General features: G+C 40.6%; 1 protein-coding gene across 7 annotated transcripts in view; it reads right to left on the minus strand.

Annotated features, from left to right (window-relative positions):
* Positions 1–15820, minus strand: part of ppp1r12a (protein phosphatase 1, regulatory subunit 12A) — a 250859-nt gene that overhangs the window by 80200 nt on the left and 154839 nt on the right. For 6 of the 7 annotated variants that reach the window (XM_063058433.1, XM_063058427.1, XM_063058431.1 and 3 more), the window contains 2 exons: positions 15054–15191; positions 13248–13364 (listed from right to left, as the gene is read on the minus strand). In XM_063058433.1, the coding sequence (XP_062914503.1) occupies positions 13248–13364; positions 15054–15191 (255 nt within the window). The remainder of the gene's footprint in view (positions 1–13247; positions 13365–15053; positions 15192–15820) is intronic. The other variant, XM_063058430.1, reaches the window with a different exon arrangement.

A 15820-nucleotide genomic window follows, 5' to 3' on the forward strand; every position in this document is an offset into this window, starting at 1 on the left:
ATAAATGCTGCCTGGCCTGCTGAGTTCCTCCAGCATTTTGCGTGTTGCTCAGATTTCCAGCATCTGCAGTTTGTGATCCCGATACTCTACCTGTAGCACATCACTCATCAGCAGCAGCCTATCAGAACAGCCCCCCTTTATACATATTATATATTCTTATCATATATTCAGAACTACAGCTTATAACCAAGGTGAAATGCAGCTCAAAGCTCACCACTGTCAAAATACTACCCCATCTGCAACTTGAGCATAATTCAAGTTGGGACACAACTACAGCTGAGGAGTTAAGAGATCTGGCAGTCTGCTGACATAGGGCATTGGCCAGACTGCATTTGGAGCATTGAGAGTAATTTTGCTCCCCAACTTAAGAAATGATGTGCTGGCATTGGGGAGAGTCTAGAAGAGTTTCACAAAAATTATCCTGGAAATGAAAGGGTTAATGTGTGAGAAGCATTTGAAGGCTCTGGACCCATACTCCCAGCTAAGAAGAAAGAGAAGCATCTCATTGAAACCCATTGAATTTTGAAAGGACTAGATGCAGTGGATGTTGAAAGGATGTTTCCAGTGGTGTGAGATCTAGGACCAAACGGCACACCCTAAGAATACAAGGACGTTCCTTTGGTAAAGAGATGAGGTCATCACTACAGACAGCTGTAGAGACCAAGTCATTGAGTATATTTAAAGCAGAAGTTGACAGATTCTTGATTAGTAACAGTGTCAAAGGTTATAGAGAGAAGGCAGGATAATAGGGTTGAGGGGGGAAATAAATCAGCAATGATCAAATGGTTTAGCAGAGTCAATAGGTTAAGCGTCCTTGTATTCTTAGGCTGTGCCTTCTGCTCCTGTGGTTTTAATGGACATTGGCATGAATATTTTTAAATAAGATATTCATCACTTCAAACTGTTTCCTTCATCATTGACAAAGCACAGGCAACTTCCACATCGTCAGAAACCAGGGAAATAGCAATAAAATATCATCACTCCAAAGAGGCTGAGAAAGTTTCAACACTTCAAGGAAACTAAACCTGCAACTTTATGCCAAAAATAATCAGTGAAGCACAGGATACTGCAGGAAGAGTGAGAATATTGCTCAATTAAGTCATGCTAGGATTTTGAAAACCAACCTGCAAGTTAAAGATGCTTCATGTGAAAATGAAACAAAACATGCAGCTTGAAGTGCCATCTCAATCGTTTGTCATGGACACATGATAATATTGAAGGTGTTAAATTAGAGTTGTGTCATTTATATCAGAATCTAACTTTTAATTACACAAACTATAAACTTCAAAGAATGCTTCAGGTTAGCCATAACTGAAGAATGGTTAATGAAAAAGGAGCCTTTATCACACCCATTGCTTTCCTTCACAAGTACTTGATTAACTGAATATGTTCATTTCTAGTTAGATTCTAAAACCTAGTTCATGAGTCACAAGCCAGCATTCAGACACAAAATCATGCAGGTTTCAGCTCACCTAATCTTGATAGGAATCAATTGTCTGATAAAAGAAATGTAGTTTTGTTGAAAATTCAGAACAGAATTACAATTTAACGTTTACATTCAGCCTCGGTTTATTAAAGAATATATGGGGGAAAAAGGAATAAAAAATACAAGGGAAATATAGAAGGAAGTAATGAGACAGGATAAAAAGGACAATTTCAGAGAAAGGAAATGCAGGCTTTAAAAGATTTCAATCACTAAAAGTACTGAAGAAGTTTCTGTCCATTTCTCAAATAAGAAACAAGTAGCTGCTGATAAGCTAATTTTCATGGCATTTATTTCTACTCTGTATTTATGGCTCAGACAATAAACCTGACCAAATTATTTCTGCATTTACAACATGGAATATTGTGGCACAGTACAAGCCATTCGGCCCACCAAATTGCGTGACCTACTCTAAGGTCAATCTAACCCTTCCCTCCTACATAGCTCACCATTTTTCTATCATCTATGTAACCAAGAGTCTCTTAAATCTCGCAAATATACCTGCCTCCAGCAACAGCCCTGGCAGCCAGTTCTGTTTACTCACCACTCTCTAAAAATCTCCCTCTGACACCTCCACTATACTTTCCACCAATTACTTTAAAAATATGCTCCCTTACATTTGTCATTTACACATAGGAATAAAGTCTCTAGCTGTCCACTCTATGATTATCACCTTATAGACCTCTATCAAATCACTTCTCATCCTCCTTCATTCCAAATAGAAAAGCACTAGCTCACTCAACCTTTCTTTATAAGACATGCTCTCTAATCCAGGCAGCTTCCTGGTAAATCTCCCCTGCACCTTCTCTAAAGCTCCACATCCTTCATATAATGAGGCAACTGGAAATGGACACAACACTCCAAGTGGTCTAATCACAGTTTTATGGAGCTGCAACATAACCTCACAGCTCTTGAATTCAGTCCCCCCAATTGATGAGGGTTAACACTCAATATGCCTTCTTGACCACCCTATCAACTTGCGCAGCACTTTTGAAGGATCTGTGGATGTGCACTCTTAACATCCATCTCTTCCACCACACTGCAAGAAATCCCACCATTAACCATGGTACTCTGCTTTCATGTTCAACCTCCCAAAGTGAAACACTTAGCTTCCTTTCTCCATTTTTCTATTCTTCATCCACCAATAAACAATTGCAATCATTTAGAATAAATTGTTGACGTTTTCACCAAATCTAACTGCTTCCAGCATAGGTTAAAAAGTAAGAGCACATGCTGATACGTAACTGGAGCAAACTAATTGTCAGCCTTTGTCCTCATTTTACTCCAAGGTACGTTTGAATTTGAGATTTTCTCTGGTGTACATACATTGTTACTAGTTAATATGCATTTTTATTTCTGCCAAGTTAGCCATCTGTATATCTGCAATTTGCCTATCACTTCACCAAAAGTCTGCATGTCAGGGTACACTTAGTAACCACCTTAGTAGGTACAGTGCCGATAAAAAGTATTCACCCCCTCCCATCTTGCAAGTTTTCATATTTTATTGTTTTATAACATTGAATCATAACGGATTTAATTTGGCTTTTTTTTACACTGATCAACAGAAAATGACTTGTGTCAAAGTGAAAAAAGATCTCTACAAAGTGATTTAAATTAATTACAAACATAAAACACAAAATAATTGATTGCTTAAGTCATCGGTCCCCAACCACTGGAACGATATGATTTGGCAATATGAGTCAGCTGCACCTTTCCTCATTCCCTGTCACGCCCACTGTTGAGCTTGAACGCACGCGAGGTCATTACACACGCGTCATCCATGTTAGCGCGGGAAGATGATCAACTCTTCGAGCTTGCAAATCACGGCAAGCTGAAAAGTATGTTTGGCATCAAAGTCAAGGCTGAATATCCTGAGATAGCCACGAAAGCAGTGAAAACGTTGCTTCCATTTCCAACATATCTCTGCAATGAATGCAACGAAAACTAAATTGCGGAATAGACTGGATATAAGGAACCTCCTTCGAGTATTGCTGCCTCCCATCACCCCTCGATGTTGTTTCAGGGAAACAAGCCCAGGGCTCCCACTGCTTCAGCGATATTGATGTGTGGCAATGATTTTATATGTTCATACGGGGAAAATATGTACTGTGTGTTTAATATCCAAATGTTACTTAAAATGTTATGATGCTATTGACTTATAAGTGACTTATATAACCATATAACAATTACAGCACGGAAACAGGCCATCTCTGCCCTTCTAGTGCGTGCCGAACACTACTCTCACCTAGTCCCACCGACCTGCACTCAGCCCATAACCCTCCATTCCTTTCCTGTCCATATACCTATCCAATTTTTCTTTAAATGATAATATCGAACCTGCCTCTACCACTTCTACTGGAAGTTCATTCAACACTTACTTCAAGCTCCCCTGTCCTCCCCCTGATAATTGACTTATCACTATATTCATGCGAGGAAAAATGCGCTGTGTGTTTAATATTAAATTCATTAGATAAACCCTTTTAGAAACGAAATTGAGTGTATTAGCCACTTAATTCCGGTCGTGATTAACACCACCCCCCCCCCCCGGAACAGAATCGCCAAAAACGATTTGTAGGAAAAAAATCAGCACGTACACGCATGCGCACTGGTGCCCGTGCAAGACTTCATGGTCATTGTAGTCTTTCTCAGGGTAAACACAACGTATTTGACTGCTACTCTTGTCCGTTGGCAACCCTACACCACACCCCCGCCGGTTGGCCAGTCTGCAAGAATATTGTCAATATTAAACTGGTCCACAGTGCAAAAAAGGTTGGGGACCCCTGGCGTAAGTATTCACCCCCTTCAAGTCAGTAATGCACCTTTGGCAGCAATTACAGCCATGAGTGTGAGGATAGGTCTGTATCAGCTTTGCACATCTGTACACTGCAATTTTTCCCCCATTCTTCTTTACAAAACTGCTCAAGCTTTGACAGATTACATGGAAACTGTGAGCCCTTCTCAAGTCCAGCCACAAATTCTCAGTTGGATTGAGGTCTGGACTCTGACCTTGCCATTCCATAACATTAATTTTGTTGTTGTTAAACCATTCCCTTTAGCTTTATGCTTTACGCTTGAGGTCACTGTCTTGCTGGAAAACAAATCTTCTCCCAAAGCACAGTTCCCTTGCAATCTGCATCAAGTTTTCCTCCCTGTATTTTGCTGCATTCATTTTATCCTCTACCTTCACAAGCCTTCTTGGGCCTACGACAGTAAAGCATCTCCATGGCATGATGTAGCCACCATGCTTCACAGTAGGGATGGTGTATTTTTGATGATGTGCGGTGCTTGGCTTACGTCAAACATAGTGTTTAGTCTGATGGCCAAAAAGCTCAATTTTGGCTTCATCAGACCACAGAACTTTCTTCCAGCTGACTTCAGAATCTCCCACGTGCCTTCTGTCAAACTCCATCTGAGATTTCATGTAAGTTTTCTTTTCCCAACAGTTCTTTTCTCTTTGCCACTCTCCCATAAAGCTGCAACTGGTGAAGAACCTGGGCAACAGTTGTATGTGCAGTCTCTCCCTTCCCAGCCACTGAAACTTGTAACTCCTCCAGAGTTGTCATAGGTCTCCAGGTGGCCTTCCTCACTAGTCCCCTTCTTGCACAGTCACTCAGTTTTTGAGGATGGCCTGCTCTAGGCAAATTTACAGCTGTGGCATATTCTTTCCATTTCTTGATGATTGACTTAATTATACTCCAAGGGATAATCAGTGACTTGGAAATTTTCTTGTATCCATCTCCTGACTTGTACTTTTCAATAACCTTTTTGCAGAGTTGCTTGGAGTGTTCTTTTGTTTTTGTGGTGTGGTTTTTGCCTGGATACTGACTCACCAGCAGCTGAATCTTCAAGATACAGGTGTATTTTTACTACAATCAATTGGAACACCTTGACTACACACACGTCTCCAAAAACAGATCTCCATTTAACTAATTATGTGACTTCTAAAACCAATTGGCTGCACCAGTGATGATTTAGTGTGTCATTTTAAAAGGGGGTGAATACTTATGCTATCAATTATTTTGTGGTTTATATTTATGATTAATTTAGATCACTTTGTAGAAATCTGTTTCCACTTTGACACAAAAGAGTCTGTTGATCACTATCAAAAAAGCCAAATTAAATCCATGTGATTCAATGTTGTAAATCAATAAAAATGAAAACTTCAAAGAGGATGCATACTTTGAGGCACTGTTCCTCCTGTGCCTAATAAAGTGGCCACTGAGTGTGTGTTTGTGGTCTTCTGCCGTTGTAACCCATCCACATCAAGGTTCGACACGTTGTGCCCTCAGAGATGCTCTTCACACACCACTATTGTGACATGTGCTATTTGAGTTACTGTTGCCTTTCTATCAGCTTAAACCAGTCTGGCCATTCTCCTCTGACACCTCCCATTGACAAGGCGTTTTTATCCTCAGACTGCTGCCCACTGGATGTTTTGTATTTTTGCACCCTTCTCTGTAAATGCTAGAGACTGATCAGCAGTTTCTCTCCGGCACCAACAATCATTCCATGGTCAAAGTCACTTTGATCACACTTATTCCCCATTCTGATGCTTGTTCTGAACTACAAATGAACCTTTTCACCATGTCTGGATGTTTTATACATTGAGTTGCTGCAACATGATTGGCTAATTAGATTATCTGCATTAATGAACGGGTGTACTTAATAAAGCAGCCACAGAGTTCACATCTTCCTGGATTCGTAGTTTCACATAACCCTCAATGTGCTGTTGGCAACTTGAGTACTGTTTCACAAGTAATAATGTAAAAACTATAAAATGAGAAAACACCCCCTATAGACCTCTGAAACACATACTTACCCAAAATAGGCATCCAACTGTTTCCTGTAACGTTTTATTAGTTTACTTCAGATGACATTAAAACTAACATATCCAAAAGTAACAAAAATAAAATTATCCCCCCTAGACTGAAGAGCAAGCCAATTTTACAATGCACTGAAAGACAATGAACAATGATATTACTACTGTGATAGCCTACAATTTGTCAAGTTACTTTTCTTTCATGGACACTGATTTCACTAACTTATTGCCTCTGTCCTTGAGTCATACTCTTTGCCACAGTCCATGATGGCGTGTTGGACAGTTATAGAGAATTATGTAGGACAGAAACAAGCTGTTTGATCCAATTAGGCCATGCCAACCAAGATTCCCACTGAAACGAGGCCCATCTGGCCATGTTAGATATATTGTTTCTGAATGTTGATGCAAAAAACTGAGAAAGATTTATGACTGTATGATCTGACATGACCTGCAGGGGTACCTGAAGATGCAGATGCTCCTTTATTCCTGCCATCCACTGCTTTCTGAGAAATAGCATGGATTTCGGAGGTGTTGTTATTCTTTTTTAGTTGCCAGCATGGAGCAAAGCCATGGATCCATCCAGCCTACACCAGTTCTATGCAGGAACAATCCAAGTATACTACTCCCTGTTGGCTGCCAGTACACTGTAATCCCGCCCACACCCACACCATCTACCAGGCCACCTCTCCACCACCATGGGAATACATCAGGTTTGCTTTCAAACACAAGAACTGAAGTTTTTCTCTTTTCATTTTTGGTTTGTTTACCACTCATCCTCATTTGACATCTTCTGGCTCTTTCAATGGAAATAATTTCTGACCACTGTGTGGATCCCTTTATTTTGAAGGTCATAATCAGGTCACAAGGAAAGCAATCCCAGCTTCTCCCATATTATCCAAGTCACCCAAGTCCCTCATCAAATACTCCTGAGTTGTTCTGTGGAATTGGAAAGGAACTGACTCAGGAAAAGAACTGCAGCTGCAATAACACACTAAGTGCTGGAGGAACTCAGCAGATCAAGCAGCATCAATGGAAAGTAAACGTTTCAGGCTCAGACCCTTCATCAGGACTTCTGCAGCTCCAACATTTGTGGGGATGATCTCAAGAATCTCCTGATCAATGCTGGTACCACAAGATGATGGGGTGATGGGGGAGGGGGTTTGCAGGTGGGGTGCAAGTCTGTGATGACAAGGTCAGTTGAATGTCACAAGGATGTAGCTTGATTCTCCATTTAAGATGACTGTTGCATAGCACTTAAGGGACAACTAACATCTGCATCATACATAGACCATGCTTGAATGTCAAAGTCCTGCGACATGCAGGTTAGGAAGCACAAAGAGAATGGAACAATTTGCAATCAGCATATCAGCACATTTCTAACCTTACAAAGGAGTAAAGAGCATTGACAGAGTAGCTAGCTCGATCTTCTGTTGAAATGGCCATTGCGTGAGTAGACAATGATACAGTGGTCAAGCTTGGGTGAGAACTTAAGTTTCAAAAGTTAGAGGTATAACAAGTGAAGGCAGAATGGTAGTTCAGGCAGCAGAATGCTCCTCCTGTGAGATGTAGGATTTCATTGTTGTCCTAATGACGACATCTACAAGAAATCCAACCAACTTCAGCTCCTGCCTGAACAGTAGAAAAATAGAGCTGGATGCATTCAGGACAAAATGGGAGGCTGAAAACTTCATGATGGAATTTTTACTGATGGGGACACACCCAGAGTGCAGTTTTCACCTAGTAGATGGGAGACCACCTGTACAAGCAAGGGGAGTAAGCAGTTAATGCAGGGTTCCCCTGTGGCCATTGCCCTCAGCAACAAATATACCCCTTTGGATACTGCCCGGGGGGGGGGGGGGGGATTTTCTATAAGGGTACAGCAGCAGCAGCCAGGCTAGTAGCACTGTGGCCAGCTGAGGCTCAGTGGGAAAGTGTGAAGGCTGGGAAAGTGTGAAGTCTGGCAGAATGGCAGTGTTAGGAGACTTCAGAGGGGCAGACAGCAGATTCTGTAGCTGCAAAAGGGAAGCCAGGGTGATGTGCTGCCTCCCAGGTGCCAAGGTCCAGGACATCTCGGAACAGCTGCAGAAGATTCTTAAAACGGAGACTGTGTGGCCAGAGGTCATGGCGTACACTGGCACCAATGACATAGGTAGAAAGAGGGAAGAGGTCCTGTGCATTGAGTATAGGGAGTTAGGGAAAAGGCTGAAGAGCAGGACTTCAAAGCTAGTAATCTCTGGATTACTCCACAGTACCACGAACTAAACAGGACAGAAACTGGATGATTGTACAGATGAATGAATGGCTGAGGAAGTGGTGCGGGGGGGTGGGGTGGGGAAGGTTTCAGATTTTTGGATTGTTGGGTTGTTGGGATCTCTTCTGGAGAAAGTATGACCTGTACAAAAAGGATGTATTACACTTCAACCCAAGGGAGACAAATATCCTCGCAGGCAGGTTTGCTCCAGCTGTTGAGGAGGGTTTAAACAAAGCTGCCAGGAGGATAGGAACTGGAGTGATAGGGCTGAGGAAGTTGATGCAGTGTGTAGAGACACTGAGGAAGGAGAGGCAGTGATAGAGCAAAATTGCAGTAGATGGAATGATGTGGTGTAACATGGGGACAAAATTAAAAAGAGTGATGAATTCAGGACTTATGCTAAATTTGAATGCATACAGTACACGGAATAGGTAGATGATCTTGCAGCACAGTTAGAAAATGGCAGGTATAACGTTGTGGGCATCACTGAGACATGGTTTAAAGAAGATCATAGTTTTAAGTTTAACCTCCAAAGATAACACCTTGTATCAAAAGAACACGCAGGTAGGCAGAAGAGATGGGGTAGCTATTTTGGTAAAAAAATGAAATCAAATCCTTAGCAAGAGGTGACATTGGATTAGAAGGTGTAGAATTGTTGTGGGTAGAATTAAGAAACTGCAAGAGTAAACAGAACCTGATGGGAGTTATATACAGGCCCCTGAACAGTAGTCAGGATGTGTGATATAAATTTCAATAGGAAATAGAAAACGCGCGTGATAAGTGTAATGTTATGAAAGTAATGGGGATTCAATATGCAGGTAGATTGGAAAAATCAGGTTTGGTGCTGGATCACAAAAGAGAGAAATTGAAAAATCCCGATGAGATGGCTTCTTAGAGCAGCTTGTGGTTGAGCCCACTGGGGGAAAAGGCAATTTTGGTGTTGTATTATAAAACAAATTTGATTAGGGAACTTAAGGTAAAGGAAACCATAGGAGACAGTGATCATAATGATATAATTCACCCTGCAGTCTGAGAGGGAGAACATGAAGTCAGATGTATCAGTTTTATATAGTGGAGAATCGGGAATTGAAGAGGCATGAGAGGGGAGCAGGCCAAAGCTGATTGGAAGGAAACACTGGCAGGAATGGTGGCAGAACAACAGTGGCTGGAGGATCGGTGAAAACTAGGAAGGTGCAGGATAGATGCATTCAAAAGATGAAATAGTATTCCAAAGGGAGGATGAGACACCTGTAGCTGACAAGGGAAGTCAAAGACAGCATTAAAACAAAAACAAAAATGCATATAATATAGCAAAAATTAGTGTGAAGTTAGAGAATTGGAAAACTTTAAGAACCAATAGAAGGAAACAAAAAACATCAAAAGGGAAAAGATAAAATATGAAAGTAACCAGCTAATAATATCAAAGAGGATACCAAAAATTTCCAGATATACACAGAGTAAAAAAAGAGGTGAGAGTGACTAATGGACTACTAGAAAATGACAGAGGAGAGGTAGTGACAGAGTACAAAGAAATGGCAGATGAACTTAAGTATTTTGTGTCAGTCTTCACAGTGGAAGACATCATAGTATAACAGAAATTCAAGAAGCTCAGGGGGCAAAATGCAGCCATTATTACTAAGGAGAAGGTGCTTGAGAAGCTCAAAGGTCTAAAGGTAGATAAGTCACCTGGACGAGATGGACTGCACCCTAGGGTTCTGAAAGAGGTGGCTGAAGAGATTGTGGAGGCATTAGTGCTTTACCTTTCAAGAATCACTAGATTCTGGAATGGTTCTGGAGTACTAGAAAATTGCTAATATCACTCACTCTTTAAGAAAGAAAATTATCGGCCAGTTAGCCTGACTTCAGTGATTGGGAAGATGTTATTACTAAGGACAGGGTTTTGAGGTACTTGGAGGCACACAATAAAGTAGGCTAAAGTCAGCATGGTTCCCTTATGGGGAACTCTTGCCTGATGAATCTGTTGGAAGTCTTTGAGGAAATAAAATGCAGGATAGCCAAAGAAAAGTCGGTGGATGTTGTTTACCTGGATTTTTGAAAGCCTTTGACAAGGTGCCACACATGATGCTACAAGATAAGAGCCTGTAGTATTTCAGGAAAGATACTGGCATGTTCATAAAATTGGCTGACTGGTAGGAGGCAAAGAGTCAAAAGGGAGCCTATTCTGGTTAGCTACTGGTGACAAGTCGTGTTCCACAAGGGGTCTGTATAGGACCACTTCTTATCACATTATAAAGTATGTCAACCACTTGGATGATGGAATTGATGGCTTTGTGGTCATGTTTGCAGCAGATGATACAAAGAAAGATGGAGGGGTAGGTAGCATTGATGAAGGCATGGAGTTGACAGTAGGTCTTGGACAGATTGGGAGAATGGGCCAATATCACAGAGTGTAGGGAAGTGCATGATCATGCACTTTGGTAGAAGAAATAAAAGTGTAGCCTATTTTTTAACCCCAGGAGAAAATTCAAAAATCAGAGGTGCAAAGGGACTTAGGAGACCTTGCTCAGGATTCCCTAAAGGTTAACTTGCAGATTGAGTTTGTAGTAAGGAACGCAAATGCAATGTCAGCATTTATTTCAAGAGGACGAGAATATAAGAGCAAGGATGTGATTCTGAGGATTTATGAGACATTGGTCAGGCAAAACTTGAGAGCAGTTTTGGGCCCCTTATCCAAGATGTTGCCACTGGAGAGGGTCCAGAGTAGGTTCACAACAATTCCAGGAATGAAAGGGTTAATGTATGAGCAGCATTTCATGGCACTGGGCTTGTACTTGCTGGAGTTTAGAAGAATGAGAAAGGATCTCGTTGAAACCTATCGAATATTCAAAGGCCTACATAGAATGGACGTGGAGAGGATGTTTCCTATAGTGGGGGAGTCTAGGACCAAAGTGCACAACCTCAGGAAAGAAGGACATCTATTTAGAACAGAGATGAGAAAAAAGTTTTGCCAGAGTTGTAAATCTATGGAATTCATTGCCACATATGGCTGTGGAGGACAAGTCATTGAGTATATTTAAAGTGGAGGTTGATAGGTTCTTGGTTAGTCAGGGCATCAAAGATTATGGGGAGAAGGCAGGAGAATGGGGTTGAGAGGGATAATAAATCAGTCATGATAGAATGGTGGTCAGACTTGATGGGCTGAGAGGCCTAATTCTTCTTTTATGTCTTATGGTCTGGTGGTCTTATCTAGGAGACTGCTCTTAGAAAAGCCAAAAGCAAATATTATTGAACCAGGTTTATTGCTCTCAAATAAACCTAAACCATCTCCATTTTTGCGAGGCCTGACTCAATTTAGTGGAAGTTTCCCACTGAGTTTGGTAGGCGCTGTAAATCAGCACTCGAGTGCATAGCAAAAATTAAAATTATGTCTGTCCCTATATCTCATTCCAACCTCACTTTGTTCAAATTGCTTTATCATTCCTGATTCTCCAACACCAACATATGGGCTTTTAATCTTTTACTCACAATTGGACCATGGTTGTAGTGAGGGCTTGAGTGAAGAGGTCTAAGCAGAACCAAATCTGATCTTGTCTGACATGTCATGAGACTTGATTCAAGAAACTGAGAAATCCAAGGGTCGCTGTCTCCTATTTATATTTCATTGGCTAGCCACAGTAGAGCTATTACCACATTGGAAGATGAGACATGGGTCATTGGTTTCATATATTATCATGTTCTAAAATATTCCATGCTCCAATGATGCTTTAATTCTTCCTCTACCAATCACATTACGTGGGAAACTGACATCTTAAAGCAGAACTAATTCTAATACAGGCATTTCAGATACAAGCCATTAAGTTGTATTCTAAACACAAGAGATTCTGCAGATGCTGGAAATCCAAAGTAACACACATAAAGTGCTGGAGGAATTCTGAAATGAGTTTCTATTTCCATGAGTATATGTGTTCCCTCTGGGCATTCAGGTCTCACCCCACAATCCAAGGATGTACCGGTTACCAGGTTAATTGGTCATTGTAAATTGTCTCGTGATGAGGCTTGGGTTAAACAGGTGGGTTGCTGGGTGGTGTGGCTCGTTGGGGCAGGAAGAGCCTGATCCACCTGTATCTCTAAATAAATTAAAATAAATAAACTCAGCAGGTCAGGCACCATCTGTGGAGAGTAAAAGAGAGCTTCGGTCTCAAGATAAGACCCTTCATCAGTCGGCTTGAAACGTCAGCTCTTTATTTCTATCCGTAGATGCAGCTGGCCTGCTGCGTTACTCCAGCATTTTTGTGTACTTGACCCTAAATTGTATTCTACTCATTATTAACTTGTTTTCTCCCTTTAAGGTTACCTCGAAAGACTGAGTTTAATAATGACAATTGTCTGCAACCCATTTGTTGATACTCACTACTATGATGCAGTTTAAATGATAAACCTAAGATAATGGAAATCCTTTAAACTCATCACTCACCAGCTTGGTGGAGTGATTCAATAACCACCAAGTAGGGAATAAACCAATTGTGAATGGGAGGATTGTTTAAAGAAAAGGAGTAAATTTGAACCAAGTTCAATATTCAGGAAAGATGTCATGATACTGGATCCATGAGATTAACTTTACATGAAGTGCAATCTGTATCTATACAAAATTCAATTCTTTTTGCATTGAGAGAATCAGAATTCTGCAATTAACTCCTCACAGCTTCATCAATGTAACCTGGAAGACTACACACCTGCGTCTCTCTCTGACCTCCGTTGTTGAGGAGACAGTGCCAGTTGTAGCAACCGCTGAAGGAACATTTTCTTTGTCTTTCTCAGTATTGTCCCCCGTCGAGAAACGATTTGAGGTACTATAGCACATCAAGCAGCAAGACAAACAAGAAAATAAGCAAAGCTCAACAAACATGAAATCAACAAAAACGTTGGAAAAATAAACTTGTATGACTTAAGGATTGGTTTGAATTTTTAGAGAAATTTAAAGATTTTGCATGAATTGCTGCAATTTTCCTGTTTAAGGCATGAGCTTGGTTAAAAATTAGTCGACTAGGCTCTTGATACCATCGTAAGAACAATGTTTACCTTTTGAATAAAAAAAATTTATTCTGGTAATAAATTTCATTACACATTTGGGATATGATATTTCTGCAGAAAAAAACAGAAGAGATTTTGCAAAGAGAGAGAGAGAAATAAGAGACGAGATTCTGCAGATGCTGGAAATTCAATGCTGGAGGAACTCTACAGGTCAGGCAGCATCCATAGAGGGGCAAAAACAGTCAACTTTCAGGCCTACACCTACCCCTCTTATCTGGATCCAACCAACCTGCTGGTTTGTGCTCCCTCTCCTCCAATACCCTTTTATTTTGGCTTCTTTCCACCTTCCTTTCCAGTCCTGAATTGTCTCAGCCTGAAACATTCAACTGTGTATTCTTCTCCATAGATGCCAGTTGACCTGCTGAGTTCCTTCAGCATTTTTTATATTTTACTCTGGGCTTTGTTAACAAGTTTACAAGCGATACAAAGAAAGGTGAACGTGCATTAGCATTGAGGAAGCAGTGAGTCTGCAGAAGGGCTTAGATAGATTAGGAGAATGAGTAAATAAGTGGCAGATGGAATATAGTCTAGGGAAGTGCATAATAATGCACGTTGGTAGAAGGAATAGAAACGTTTACTATTTTCTTAACAGAGAAATCTGAAGTGCAAATGGACTTGGAAGTCCTTCTACAGGATTTCCTAAAGGTTAACTTGCAAATGGAGTTGGTAGTAAGGAAGGCAAATTCAAAGTCAGCATTCATTTTGAGAGGAAGGGAATATAAAAGCAAGTTTTTAATGCTGAGTGAGTCATTGTCACAGCACAGTTGGAAAATGATGAATAACTTTGGGACGCTTATCTAAGTATGTGCTGATTTTGGTCCAGTGATGGTTCCCAAATATGATCCTGCAAATGAAAGAGTTAACACACAAGGAGCATTTGATGGCTCTGGGTCTGTACTCGCTGAAGAATGACAGGGGGCTGGGATCTCATTAAAGCCTATTGAATAATGAATGGCCTAAAAAGAGTGGATGTGGAGAGGTATTTCCTTTCATGAGACAGTCTAGGACTAGAGGTACCGTTTCAGAATACAAGGACATCCCTTTAGAACAGATATGAAGTGGAATTTCTTTAGCCAGAGGGCGGTGATCTATGGAGTTCATTGCTAGTTAGCTGTCCAGGCAAAGTCATTGGGTATATTTAAAGAGGGGGGTTGATAGGTAGTAGAATGGGTTTGGGAAGGATACTGTATCAACCATAACGTAATGGCAGAGAAGACTCGACGGGCCAAATGGACTAATTCTGCTTCTACGGTCTTAGGGACTTCCAGCAACTGCAGAATCTCTTCTGTTTTTGAAATGACCTTCCTGATATGCAGCTCGAGTTGGCAAATTCAACAATTTTTGTCAATACAAATCCAAATATCCTTAATTCATACGAAGAAACATATAACAGACAAAACAAGTTAAAAGCTTTTTAAGAAGACAAATCAGCCATTTGTTCACGTTACCTGCCCGATGAAGTGGAAGCAGCTATCCTGGGAATGGACTGCAGGCTGTTCGATGAGGTAACAGTTGCTATGGTGCTGGTTGAAATGGTACGTTGAACAGTACTAATTTGATCATCTTTTCTTCGGCCAAAAGAACTACTAATGACAAAACAAAAAGAGGAGAAAGAAGCTCAGAGTCTTGTACTGTGAGTCTTGTACTGAACTCCACGCTCTTGATGTTTACTTTTAAAGGTTTTCCACAATAAATTTCCCAGTAGTATTTGGTTTTACCTTACAAAGAGACATTATAAAAATTTCCCAAATTAGACTCTTGTTATTTTCAAATTACATCAATCCTTGCTATACAAACGGGAATCTTTGCAGCAGTTTACTTGTGAATTAACAGGCTTTGACCATAGAACATAGAACCAGTACCACACAGCAAAAGTTCCTTCAGCCCATAATTTTGGGCTGAACCAATTAAAAAAAAGTTCAACTAAATTAGTTTAGTTGGTTGCAGAGTTCTATGACTATTTGATTAAATTAGTTATCAAAAGTACTGTAAACTAATCTCGTCTACCTACACAATGCCCAGAATCCTGGAAAGTAATTTTCCTGCATGAAGTTTACATGGCAAAGATGTGCTTTTACTTGCAAGAAAAGTGACATGAATCACAGGAATTTAAACTTGTTAGCAAATGAATACACAATACAAAAATACACATTAAATTTAGAGCAGTACATGAAAACTAAGTGACATTCTTGGGAGGTACTAATTATACCTCAAT

The sequence above is a fragment of the Mobula hypostoma genome, chromosome 9 (genome assembly GCF_963921235.1).
Source record: "Mobula hypostoma chromosome 9, sMobHyp1.1, whole genome shotgun sequence".
NCBI lineage: Eukaryota > Metazoa > Chordata > Chondrichthyes > Myliobatiformes > Myliobatidae > Mobula > Mobula hypostoma.